General features: G+C 38.1%; 1 protein-coding gene across 2 annotated transcripts in view; it reads left to right on the forward strand.

The window, feature by feature from the left end:
- Window positions 1-14,096, forward strand: part of CdGAPr (GTPase-activating protein CdGAPr) — a 106,479-nt gene that overhangs the window by 78,592 nt on the left and 13,791 nt on the right. For both annotated transcript variants that reach the window (XM_089647862.1, XM_089647861.1), the window contains 8 exons: window positions 2,406-2,624; window positions 3,634-3,814; window positions 4,720-4,904; window positions 6,241-6,332; window positions 8,335-8,519; window positions 9,583-9,761; window positions 10,098-10,290; window positions 11,052-11,237. In XM_089647862.1, coding sequence (XP_089503988.1) covers window positions 2,406-2,624; window positions 3,634-3,814; window positions 4,720-4,904; window positions 6,241-6,332; window positions 8,335-8,519; window positions 9,583-9,761; window positions 10,098-10,290; window positions 11,052-11,237 — 1,420 coding nt within the window. The remainder of the gene's footprint in view (window positions 1-2,405; window positions 2,625-3,633; window positions 3,815-4,719; window positions 4,905-6,240; window positions 6,333-8,334; window positions 8,520-9,582; window positions 9,762-10,097; window positions 10,291-11,051; window positions 11,238-14,096) is intronic.

A 14,096-nucleotide genomic window follows, 5' to 3' on the forward strand; every position in this document is an offset into this window, starting at 1 on the left:
AAGAGGCTTTTCAAGAATAACTCATTGGTTTTCCGAGCCCCAGATGCGACAATTTTGCTTGTTGACGAAGTCACCAAGGTGGAAATGGGCCTCATCACTCACGATGATTTGCATTTGATTCACTCAAGTGAATTTTAATAATTTCAATGCGTTGTTGAAGCGTGTATCGTTCCATTTTTATTAATGGCGTAGTTTCTACTTGTCAAATGTCAAAAAATGACAGCATCAAAAGTAACATGTACCGAAATAGCGGGCTCTTCAAAATAACACCTCTTATTGGAAAACCCTGTACAAGTAATAAATATAAATAACCTTTATCGAAATTGCATTGTTCTTTTCCTCACAAATTCATCCTAAAAAGGTTTCTTTGTCATATTTTTGCCGGAAAAGTACATTAAAGTGTATGAATTTCAGAAAAAGTTTTTAGTCTTGTGTTTTCATGTAGTTAATTTACAGTAGTCACACGGAGAGGTTGTATGTGACGTCACCATTCTAGTATCTCTTGGCTTTTTAGTTTTCAGGCATATTGAAGAGTACGTACAATCTCTCTCTGGGACTACTTTAAGAAGAATATTATTTTGTTTAACATAAAGTTTAATTAAATTGATCAATTGCTTGTTTTATGTATTGACTTTCTCATATCGAGTTCTCTTGAATTTGAGTTAAAGTTTCCTTTTGCCACCAAACTGTAGTTGTTTATTATAACCCATAGACATATGAATATTAGTAGACCTGCCCTAAGTGATTAAAAGCGTATTATCCCCACTCCCCATACCGGTTCCATTGGAGCCGGCTGGGCTCGCGTATGGCCTCAAGTGAAATTTGAAAACGTGACGTCATCATTCTTGTGCGAACTATGGTCGAGGCATCATCGGTTCATTTTACGAAATAACACGGCAAAATGTTGACTTGTACTATGAAAACTTGTAAAAATAGTTGTGAAAAAGAGAATAAACCCAATTGTCGTATTACATTCCATATATAAGCATTATTTTACTTTATTTTAAGCATATTCACATCGTATAATATAGATCAGTTTTAGAAACATATACTATCACATCGAGAAACGTCTGGACGCGAAACACAAAGCTGGTTGGTTGCTGGGAAGTAAATTATGAACATTTATAAAAGTGTCTTAACTAAATACTTAAACGAAATATTCGACTCTGAAAATAGAACCGAATTTTTTTGCCGAATTTGGACTTCGCAAATTTGTTCATAACGTGGCGAGTAATTTGCGCTCCCATGTAAAAATGTCTATTCATTCAAAAGCAGGTTTTACTTTTAAGAAGTAAATGGTGATATTATAATGCGAGATGCCTATTTACTGTCAGATTGATTTATTGACAATCACAGTCAGCTTCACCCCCTTCGTTCTTCAACAGTTGATTTTACCCCTCGCCATTATCTTCTCCTCTATTAATTCCTATGTCTGTGTTATAACCCGTCCCATCTGAAATTATTTTGACTGAAACTGACCACAGCAACTGAATTAATTTTGGTGCCAACTTGCTCTGAATTTATTAACACGCTTCGGCCGAGAAAGGTAGTTCTACCCTTTCGGTCGATTGATGCTTAACGGCCGGAAGGGTAATTCTACCTCTTTGCGTCGGCCGAAAATGGCAGAAAAGACAGAATTATTCAATCTCTTTGTAAAGGTCCCAACTACGTGTACATAATTATCGAAACGTAATGCACGTCTTATTTTTATATTTATCTCCGTGCCTTACGTTTACATTGGTATTCCAACAAAATTATAGTATATTATTTGTTATTGTAATAATTCAATTCCTGGAATGAGGGTTTTTATGACCGTGAAACCCAATTCAAATTGCTATCTCTCTTCTGCCCCACTCAACTCCTATGTGCAAGCGAGCTAGAGATGTCAGGCGTATTTAAAGAAAGCGGGTATGGGCAAATACCGATGGGCGGACCATAATAAACATGTTACAAGGTTAATTGAGTTGCATTTCAAATAATATTCGATTTTCGTTTGGTACTTTTATAGCTTTGGTATGCTGAGTTACTATGTAGAAATTTTTATTATTTTCGAAGATATAGTAATTTAAAACGAATTAAAGAAATTCGCACGGGATCCAGAAATGTGTTAATGAAATAAAAATATCATAATTTTATTGTTTATGTAGGTATGTATTTTTTTTTTTTCGTTGTGTTGACATCAATTTAGGTATTTATATAAAAAATAAATTTAAAAATTGTTAATATTAAGGTTCTTTAAATAAATAGCCATAAATCAACAGCCTACAGAACTACTAGTAAGAGAGTTTCACTATAGTGGACCTGGGAATGTTTGTCTTTCTTTTAAAATTAGATTTAGAGTTGTGCAGGTTTGCAGAAATTGTCATTTGCCAAAAATCCTACTGTGGTTGGTTGTTTGTTTCTAGGCTGGTCTGCCTGGTCTATGTCCCGCAGTGCCCCGGCTGGCCTGCCCACAACAGGAGCAGGCGCGTCTGTGCACGAGGGCGCACCACGCGAAGAGGGCGCCGCACGCTTCCCCCGCCTTGAAGAGTGCGCGCACTTCCACTACGGGCGCGTGCGGCTCGGGGGGCTCACAGTGCGGGCGGTGGACACGCCTGACGCCACCAGGCAGCAGGAAGAGGACGGTAGGGATGAAATAATACTCTACTAATTCCTATCAAACTTAAGTGTATAACGTTATAAGTTTTAACGCCAATTGGATGGATTGCGCATTTAAAGCTGACGCGTACATCACATCTTCGGGTTGTGTGCATGCGTTTTCGGTAGCGATACTTTGCGAATCTTGTAAACAATCATCGAATTTTAAAAAGCTTTTAGTTTGAATAAAATAAATTAATTTTAATCAAAATTGATTTACATATTCGAAAGTGACTTAACCTCTCAGACATAGAATTTTATTTTTTTTGTGTCCCTTTGAGAACTGTCAGAATGTGATAATTTTTGTGTTATTTACGAGTTTTACTAAAATCTTCATAAGTCACGTTTTGGGAAACGTAGCCTCATTCTAAAAAATGTTTTGGAAAGATTATGAAATCCACTATCGCATTGTGTTGTTATACATAAATATTTGCGTTTCTAAATATACATTTTATGAAAACGTCAAAAATATGTAAAAATCGCTTACCATTATTTCAAAGCCTTGAAAAATGTACTTTTTTCTGAGTAGCATAAAGGAATAACACTTTATATATTGAAGAAATATATTTAAAAACTATAAGTCACCTCAAAATATTAACCGTCCAAACTAAAATATTTTTAATAAATTATTTAGAAACGCAATAAATTATTAACGAACATCTTGACAGTTTCAATCGGCTTAGATAATGCACCTCTACGTTCCATAGATATTCTTGAATACAGACGCGTAGCGTTATTCATTATCGATACTCTGTTTTTTAAATCATGGCAATCCGTATACTAGTGATGGAAATATATCAATTTTTGTAAAATCTCGCGCGTTTACGTGAAAAGACGTCATATTTACGTCTTTTGACGTTCTAATGTTCTGAGTGGTTAAGTTTTTAGTTATACGGAGTTATTTCCCAAAGGGCCTCCAATCTAGAGTTAATGTTACACTAACTATGATAAGGATTCTAATATTGCTAATAATCTAAATTCATTTTCCACTTCCAGCCGGTTGGGTGACGGTGAGTGTGCGGCCCCACCGCCCCCTGGGAGGCAGTTCATCGGAGGAGAACGGTCCTGGCCCAGGGGCTGCTGGCTCATCAGTCTCAGAGCCACAAGAGGACTGCGAGGACTGGATGGTCACCCGCAGCGCTGACAACTTCAAGATGCTGGATTCCATGCTGCACAGGTGGGAATAACATATTTAAATTAGAATATCAATTGAAGATCACAGTGCTGTATCTCGGGGAATAGAAACTCTGGCTGTTGTTCTTTGCGCCATTCGCCTCCAATCCCCTTTCACACAGTCTCCTTGTACCCCTTCCTCATTTCGCCTCCGCTGGGGCACCCAATTGAGTCCTTATGCGGAAAAACAGCGTTAAGTGAAAAAGTGAGTTCATTTTGTGAAATTGTTTGACTTTAGATGTGCAAAAGAGCGTTGGCTGCAGCGGTCAAATTGTGTTGATACTTCTATATTACTTCCCACTATGTTCCTGTAAATTTTTCTTTTTTTTTCTTATACAATATTTAAAATATGTGTATATCAGGCATACGTACTAATCTACTGCACTGTTTATGAGTATATTGTATATACTACTAAAATGCAAACGTAAATGTAGAATAACAAATTATTATAAGCAATAATTAGTCGCCTGAAATATCCATACAAATTGAAAATATCTCCTGAGTAAAAATAAATCCCGCCAACGGGAATTGAACCCGCACCTTCTGATGTCCGGTCAGGTGTTCTGTACCACTGAGCTACGTCGGCTTATTCCCAACACGCCAAATAATTCAATATGTACTAGTACTTCAATCAACAATTACTACGTATTATATTTTAATTATTTGAATTATTGCTTATAATAATTTGTTATCCTTTTTGCTATGTATAAAAAACCTTGTCTTATAAACATAAGTTTATCATTAAAAAAAATAGTAAATGTTTTAACGGGCGTAAATAAATTAATAATCTTTTTTCCCTTTTTTACATTCCTGTCTCTCTTGTCTTGTCCCCTTTTGTATATATTGTCTCTTCTACCGTACCTCTTCTCCATCACTATCCTGGAGTTAACCATTAAGCTGTGCTTCCAGGTGCATATACGACCGCAAGGTGTCGGGCCTGCCGGACCTTCAGGCGGGCGTGGAGGCAGCGCGGCGCGAGGGCCCCGAGGCCTACGCCGAACTGATCTCTGCCTACCTGCAGCGCTTCAGCGTCATTGCCGACGACACCATCAACTGCGGCCCCATCCTCAACTGGCTGCAGATGGATAATAAAGGTATAGCATTTATGAATTTAGTTCCCTGGTTCATATCTCCCTCTGTGCAGTGATACCGCTGCATTGTCAGTATTCAATTGAGCAAGGTGGACCACCTTGCTGATGATATTATCATTCTCATCATCCTCGACTGGCTTAACGTTAACCTTGTTCCTTTCTGCCTTGGTGTGACAACCCAGGCGGACCAACTCTTCAACAGTATACAATTGCGCTAGGTTATACGCATTGCTGAAGACACCATCAACTGCATGCTCAGAATTAATTGACTGGAAATCCACCTATCTATATAAATATAAATGTAATAATTGTTTGTTTTTTCTAAATCTTAAATCTCCAAAAGTTCTTCACTGATTGCTTTGAAATTTTGACACAGCTTAGCATAAGAATACGCGTGAGTTTTTATATACCTATTTTATATAGATGTCACCTGTGACAGGTAAAAACATGCTTTTTTGTCACCTGAAAATAGAAACAAAAATTTCCAAATATGAGATATGACAGTGCTAAAGTGACAAATGGCATAACCATTCACTAAATTGTGTGCTAGACTATTCCAAGCTTTGAATCATGATACCCTTTAAACCCGATCTGGGAACGTAGTTTCTTGACTGCGCTGTGATTCCTTCAATTACCCGATATATTGCTGTATGACTATAGACACTATTGAAATAGTGTTTTCAGTGATAAAATGATTAAAGGGTAGTCTGGATGATCAGTTATGTGTGATGTATGGTAATAAGTTGAGTATTTAAGCGATAGATGGCGCCAGTCATAAAGCTTTCTCCAGAGTCCGACAGATGTCGCTAGAGTGTAACAATTACTTGTGAGAAGAGATTGACAGAATTGATTAAAGCGTAGTCTGGATGATCAGTTATGTGTGATGTATGGTAATAAGATGAGTATTTGAGCGATAGATGGCGCCAGTCATAAAGCTTACTCCAGAGTCCGACAGATGTCGCTAGAGTGTAACAATTACTTGTGAGATGAGATTGACAGGGAACAAGCTTCTCGAACCAGAGAATTATCAACCCTCGGGTAATGAACAGTATAGCTAAATCTAGACCTATTATTTGTAACGTAAATAAACACAATTATAAGTAGAACCTTTTACTTTTTTCAAAGAGCTCTCAACATTTAAATCTGCAAAGTAAGGCAGATATAACATTATGCACAGCCATTTCATTAATTATTTGAATTATTTTGTTATGTATGTGTCTGTGGTCTGTTTGATACTTGCCCCATGTCGTCCATAGTAAAAGATCTCATACTGTGGAAGATCCCGTGTATAATAATTTATATTGATACATAATATAATATGAATGAATGTGTCTTTCAGGACACCGTCTGCTGGTGGCGAGCGAAGACTCCAACTCCATCAACACTCCGGCCGTGGCAGCCGCCTACTCTGTCCGCAAATACGTCTCGCAGGTTATACATTTGTCTGTTCATTGCCTCCGCTCCTATAGGATATTATCAGTATGGTGGAAAACCACCATTCAGAATGGAAAAGCGATTGGGCTGCTTTAAATGAATGCATTAACCATTCAGGCTAATTTGTTCGCTTTTGGTAACAATTCTTCTTTCGTATGGTGTGGGGGTCAGAAGGGGACATCTAGGTCTGCAAGCCATTCTAGGGCCTCGGGCTTCGTGAACATGTGAACCTCCTCAATCCCGCCGGGGAATGAATGGAGCGGGCATTCGTTGACCACATGTTCGGTGATCCGCACCGCACCACATTCACACGTCGCCGACTCTTTAAGGCCCCATCTGTGCATCATGTGGGCACAGCGGCTATGGGAGCACCTTATTGTCCAGGCCGTTGCCCAGTGGCAGGGAGCGCCTCTACACCAGAGATGGAGAATTTCACTCAAGCCACCATAAAGTCCTAATGTGCTCATCAATGTATTCATTTATTATTTTTATTTATTTCTTTATTCATTTTCTTTTTATGTATTAACCTGTGGTGTACCAGGAAATTCCTAGCTCAATTTCCAAAAGCTCAAATTCCAAAATCAAACGTCAAGTGTCCACTTAAATTTTTTTTGTGTCGCATTATATAAGTATATGATAACAATTCTTCCAGATTTCGGTAGTTTATACAACTGTTGTTACTAATAATATTATTTTGTACAAGAAACCTGTAAATAAATAATGCTAAAAATATAATTATTCATTATGACGTAAAAATTTTGACATTTCTTACGAAGTTAATTTTCATCACTTTTCTTGGGTGAAATATTATAAAAATTACATCAAAATAATGTAGATAAAACTATCTTTCTGATGATACCTCAAATCTATTATTTCCACAATCAATTTATATCAAAAATAATGAAAGAAGACGCTTTCACACTAAAAACGCGGCAAATATTTCGTTGGCATTCCACAGAAAAATTCTTTGTAAAAAATCTGAAAAGCTAGAAGTCATTCCGGTATTTGCTGCGTAAAGAACGAGAATAGCCCAAGCGATTGTGACCTTGTTCTTCATACAAATTCCTTATACATAAGGGTCAAAATCGCACATAATTTTTTTTTTTTTTTTTAATTCGTAGATAATGTGCTGCACTCACATATGCGGTTCCGGGATACGACGGGTTAACTTAAATGTAAACTTTTATGGCAGGCAGAGCATTGCACACACCGCTCTGTCCAGCTCAAATAAACATTATTATTATTATTAACCTATTGATGGCGGACCAGGTTTTGGAGGCAATGAGAACCCAGGCTGTCTCTGGGGTCTCCAGGTGGTCTCGGTGGGGTCCTGTATGAGAGGGGTATTTCCCACGTTGGCCGTTTGCCACTATAACAATTCATATGGTCTCACAGAAATCGTTGCATCTCCCTTACTGTCATGGTGAGAAATATGATCTAAATGGTATTAGAAAAAGAAAACACCACGCTTTATATTCAAATCAAGAAATTAACCACAGAATAATTAAAATGTGCACCTTCATGAAACCAAAGGTTTCTGAGGTGATAATGACATTTGTATAACATTTGTCTAATAAAATGGATGTGTTTTTATATATTTTTTATTATCAGTAATTTTAGTTATAAAATATGTAAAGTGAGCCATTTTTATTTATTTTTTATGTTTGCATTCAAAATTTAAACATTTCAAAAAATACATGTTTATTTCCGATAATAAAATTTGATAGTGTATTTTATCACCTTTCAAAAACAGTTTTTAGTGTTCGGATACATTCAGAAATATTCCATTTATATGGATTTTAATACAAAGTGGAAATACTCCGACCTTCTGACAGAATATACCTGAGGAGTTAAGTTTAAGAAAATATATGAAGTAAGCATATGGTAGGTAATATTACAACAGATGTTAGTTAATGCAAAGTTGGTTTTAGACTGAGCCGTGCTTGTCACATCTTGTTGTTGCATGTTTAATAATTAAGTTATTATGTTTTCTCCCCAGGCTCGAGACGAGATCAGCTTCGAGGTAGGCGACATGATCTCCGTGATCGACATGCCCGGCCCCTCGGAGTCGACGTGGTGGAGAGGCAAGCGCGGCTTCCGCGTCGGCTTCTTCCCCCAGCAGTGCGTGGCCGTCATAGGCGACAAGGTGCCGCGCAACATGAAGCAGCCGCCACCCATCGTGGGGTCAGTCATATTATTGTTATTACTAGCAAATGGGAGAGAGGAAGATCGAGGTTTGGGAACGTTACATGTTCGCTTGTTGGCAATTTTCAATTACACATTCTTTTGCAAACCATAATAATTGATAATGTTTTTAGTTTGATTTAAATAAATCCGTTTTTATTTTATTATTTTAAAAAACATTACAAAATAGTTAATTTTAGTGCGTTTATGAATACTTTTAGAAGAATCAACGTAAATATAAACAGTATACTATACTAGTAGTAGTAAGCTTGTCTTTTAAAGGCTGCTTGATTGGTGCAGAATATGTCTATATCTGAATTGATTCTGTTCAACAGCAAGATTGGTCTTCCCAACGGCATGACCATTGGCAAGTTAGTCCTGCAGGCTGGGAGACAGAACAGTATGCTGTCGGTGACGGAGATAACCAAAGATATTAGAAGAACGAGATGTGCTATGAGCAGTTCATACTGTGTGGAATTGTTTTGCCCAGTGTCGCCGGTTTTGTTCACCGATACTACTGCACACCTTCGCTTACGCTAAGGTATCCGCACTAATACATAGAACAGATTTCTATGCGTACACGTCCCGATAGTATTCAAAGTACCCTAATTAGGTAGTACTCCGCCTACGGTCCGGCGACCAACATAGCGTATCTCGTTCTTCTAATATCTTTGGAGATAACCATCGGGAACATAGAAATGTATGCTCTCCGTGATAGGTTAGTTTTCAAACCATCCACGAATCAGTCTGAAGAAATGTGTAGCAATGTGTACATCTTTTCTGACTTGTAGATAGTTCATTCTGAGCATACCCAATAGAAAGTTGGTAGGATAGAGCCACAGGTGTTCGCCATACTCCCTCGTGTAAAGTGGTTCAGAAGAAAAATTTGAACTCTCTTCAACATGAGTAGTTCCCTTGGCTACTAGGGGCGAGGGCAGTGCCTCAATTGGCAGGTCAGCGAACCAAATGTCTGCAGAGCCAATATTCGAATATGGCACTAATAGTAGGTACTTGTTATGATTTTAAACATTAATTTCTAACTAAAACAACTTGTCTTTGGCAGGTCGGTAGCCGTGGCCCCCATCAAGCCGGTGCTACGCAAGCACGGCAAGCTGATCTCGCTGTTCCGCAGCTTCATATTGTCACGGCCCAGTCGGAGAGCCCTCCGCCAGCAGGGCATCCTGCGCGAGCGTGTCTTTGGCTGCGACCTCGGCGAGCATCTGCTCAACTCCGGACACGAGGGTGAGACACTAGTCCCAAAGGACAAACTATAGTCATACCGCATTCAGTGTATTTATACACGGTGTCCAGAAACTCGTAGTACAAGAGGGGAAACTTGTAAATCCACATCATAAGAAGAGAACCCTGGTGATTGGTAAACTAAAGGGTTAAAAAAACATTAATCGGCTGATATTAACCTCCCAGTGACCAATTTTTAAAAAAATTGGACTGGAAAATGAAAGCTGCAAATGTGATGAGATTCACCAGTTTTCTGTTTGTGCTACAAGTTTCCGGTTACCTTGTACTTCTTTTGTTTTTGCAGTGCCCCTGGTATTTACATTTGTGTTGTTGTTCCAGTGCCCCTGGTACTGTCGTGCTGCAGCGCCATCATCGAGCAGCATGGCTGCGTGGACGGTATCTATAGGCTGTCGGGAGCCTCCAGCACCACGCAGCGCCTGCGCATCGCCTTTGACGAGGAGCGGCTCCCGGACACCCAGCAGCCGCCGCAGGATGTGCACGCCGTGGCCTCGCTGCTCAAGATGTATTTCAGGTACGGTCTCTTCTTACAATTTTCATTCCCAGGCTACGAATAACCTGACAATATTTGAATTACACCTACTAAATTCGAGTCTGAAGACATCCATAAGGGGCCGTTCAAGTATTACGTAAGCAGATTTATTACAATTTTTTACCCCCTCTTCCCCCTTGTCACCAAAAGTAAGCAAAGCTCTTACCCCCCCCCCCCCCCCTCCCATGCTTACATAAAAATTGGTACCTATATGCATTTTTCTGTTAATGTATTCTGTTTTTTTATTGATTCATAAGCGAAAGAGGATCAACGGTAACACAAATATTAACTTGCTTTGATTTGCTTACAACACGTCAAATCGTCAATCGTACTGAAACGAAACAATAGATTGATGGAAGAAATTTTGACAAGTGAGTAGCGCGCGGTAATTCCCCCATTCGCTTCTAAGCGAGTACCTAAACGTATTAATTATTTGTGGGAATCCCCGAATATGTATTCGGTTTTCAAACATAGACAATGTGTGGGTTGCCAATGTGTAAAAATAAAAATAACTACGTAACTACTACTGCTGACGTAATCACTATCTCGACCCCCCATGTCATCAAAAATAAGCAAAGCAAAGACCCCCCTGCCCCACTATAGTGCTTACATAATACTTGAACGGCCCCTAATGACTGTGGCCGGTTCAGTCAAAAATGAATGTAGAACGAAGTTATAACATTTACTAATCATATCAACATTGATAAAATTGTAATTAATACCTATTGTAATCATTATTACAGGGAGCTGCCTAACCCGCTGTGCACATACCAGCTGTACACATGCTTTGTGGCGGCCATGCAGGGCACTGCGCAGGGAGAGGGGCAAGGGCCGGGGGCGCCAGGACCCCCACCACGCCGCCTCGATGATGCCGAGAAACTACTCCGCATGAGGGAGACCATCGTCAAACTACCTCCTCCACATTACAGGTTAGTTTGATGCTTGCGTAGTGCACTGTCACTAATCCTCCTCCCCAAAAACTGGACAAGTGTCAAATTAGAAAGCGGAATTTCAGTGCAAGCATACGAAATATGCTAAAAATTAAAACAACTGTGTTTCGAAACAACAAACAAACACCGCTATCGATCCTTCGTGTAGTTTCCATTTTTTGGTTTAACCTTTTGAACGCGTTAATTTGCTCCGTTTTATCTATACCCGTACGCGGTACATATTTTCAAATACCTATGCATGCAATTAAATGTCAAATTATAGCATTCTGGCATGATTTATTGGACTATATAGACAGAACAGATTATTCTCCACAATATGAAAACAAATCCTCGTGTGTCAACACTCTTAGATGTTTATAAAAACAAAAACATAAAATTTCATACAAAGACGTACCGTATCTTTTGAATGTGGTCCCGCCATTCACTCGGCGTCATAAATAAACCACTCTCGGTGTGTGTGTACTTAGCCCACTGTGTTTATAGACACAACATGATCACTTATCATTCTTAGTTATGAAAAGTTGTGAATGACAAACTAGTACTAACGCCATCCGTTGACAAAAATGTAAACTAAAGGACTAAAAGGCGCGAAGAGGCGCACTTGGTTATCGATTTTTTTTTATGAAATACAATTTTATTTTTGAGAAATTCTTGTAGATGTCAGCATCGTGATAGTTCTACAAATGTCCAAGTGAGCAAGAAATACATTTATGACGAAAGAGAGCGGGAATATCGGCCGTCAAAGTTTCCGTATCAACTGTTGATACAGCCGCGTGTGAGTATAGACTTTTTGCCGTAACAACAGTTGATACGGCCGCGTGCAAAGAGTTAAAGTTAAGGTTTACGCTTGCAAGAAGACTCCACTTTGTAAACTTATTCAAACAAAAAACGTGGCAGATCGAAACGAACAGAAGCACAAGTGACAGTTGGTCGAATACACAGGAGTTCTAACCCAAATGTCCTAAAACCTCTTATTTATTTGATCATTGCCTAAAACAACAATAATGAACCACGAGTCTCGATTCTCGACGAAGTTATTCCACTTGAACAACGGTTCGAATGGTTTGACCCACTCGTTGTTTGTGTGGAATGACTTTTGACGTTTCAGGAACTAAGATCCATAACAAGTCCAACAGAATTCAGGTCTAAACTAAAAACTTACCTTTTTAAGCTGTCATACCTTTAAATTAAATATACCATTCCTGAGAGAAAGTCCAATTATATCCAATTTTCTAATTATGTCACAAATCCTGTCTCTAAATTTCGCTAATACACAATTAGTTTAATGTTAATTAAGTGTTAATCTCAAGTGACCTACCAGGTAAGTATTGTACTGTATATTATCTCCATATATATGTAGTTAGTAATAACATAGATCATTGTAGAAATGTATTATATTTTTATTTTTTTTGTTTTTTACATTTCAAAATTTTCCAGTAATGTGGGCCTCACTGGGTGGCTTATATATTTGTACAGCGCCCTTGAGATGATTTTCCACAAAAATGGCACTATACAAATCATCCAAATATTATTATTGGCGTATGTAATTATGTCCCTTCGACGAGACTCAAGAATAAGAATATCGACAAATGTATGTACTTTGGACGGCGATTGCGAGCGGCCTGGATTAAAGAATCGTTACCCTGGTGACTGGTAAAATAGTCAGCTCTAGCAAGCTAGATGCCGGTATAGTAATTGCGTGCGTCAGAGTAAGATAACACTACCCCTCGCTGTATAATTATTTATCTACGGTGTATAGATATTTCGGGAATTTAATGTACCATCTATCACAGAATTGTATAATAGAATCGCCTTATATCAAATTTATAAAGAATATTTTATATATAAAATTCACCCCTCGGATAGCATAAGCAATAGATTCAAAACTAATGGCTTAATAGCCATTCCTATGCTTAGAACGACCACGGCTCAGCACCACTATTCGTATTTAGGTGTGAGATGGTACAATATATTATTGTCCAAAAATAAAATTAGTGTAACCGAAACTGTGAATTATGAACAATTCAAAAAGTTAATTAAGTCCCTAAAATTGGATATATTGTACCCCTAATTTTCTAACACTTACTCAATCTGTAAAAAAAATATACATTTTTTAATTGTCTTTAAAAAACTATTTTTCTAATTTGTGTACCTGATATATTGTACCCTTTAATTTCCTCACGCTTACTGTAATATAGATTTTTATGTTGTCTTCGATAAACGTTGAACGCAAAATGGAAACCCAAGACGAAAAAGACGAAGACGATTATCCTGGCTCGTATGATTTCATCAACGATATTATGAAAGCCGACGGAAGCGGCGTTCTATCAGGAATTGTTACAAAAGATATAAGCAATGACAATCTTGACGGTTCTAAAGATGTTAAAGTCGACGATTTTAATTGGTCCGATTGCGTTATGAGTTCAAGTGTCGATAAATCTACGACTTCCAGCGATTTGGAGCGCTCGGACGAAGCGAAATGCGTAGTCGGAAATCAGAACTATGAAGATATCAATGCGCCAGAAGAAATTTATTAAAAAGATATATTATTTTAATCATCTTTAAAAACACAGTCTTAATTTGTGTACCTATGTTAATATTATGTTTGTATCTATATCATAAGTTTTTGATTATTGTTTAAAAAATCATTAGAACTTAAGGTAAATACTCCTCCCATAAACACGAACTCCTGGAGCTCAACTTATGGAGTAGTAGAATAATAATGAAATATATAATAAGTAAATAGTATTGTCGGATAATTGAGCTGCAGATTTCTGAAAGAATTGTGTATGTGACAATTTCTATTCAAATACTCCCAATTCTCCTCACGGGCCTGCG

Source organism: Hesperophylax consimilis, chromosome 27, assembly GCF_061612785.1.
Source record: "Hesperophylax consimilis isolate HC1 chromosome 27, BYU_Hcon_1.0, whole genome shotgun sequence".
NCBI classification, from domain to species: Eukaryota; Metazoa; Arthropoda; class Insecta; order Trichoptera; family Limnephilidae; genus Hesperophylax; species Hesperophylax consimilis.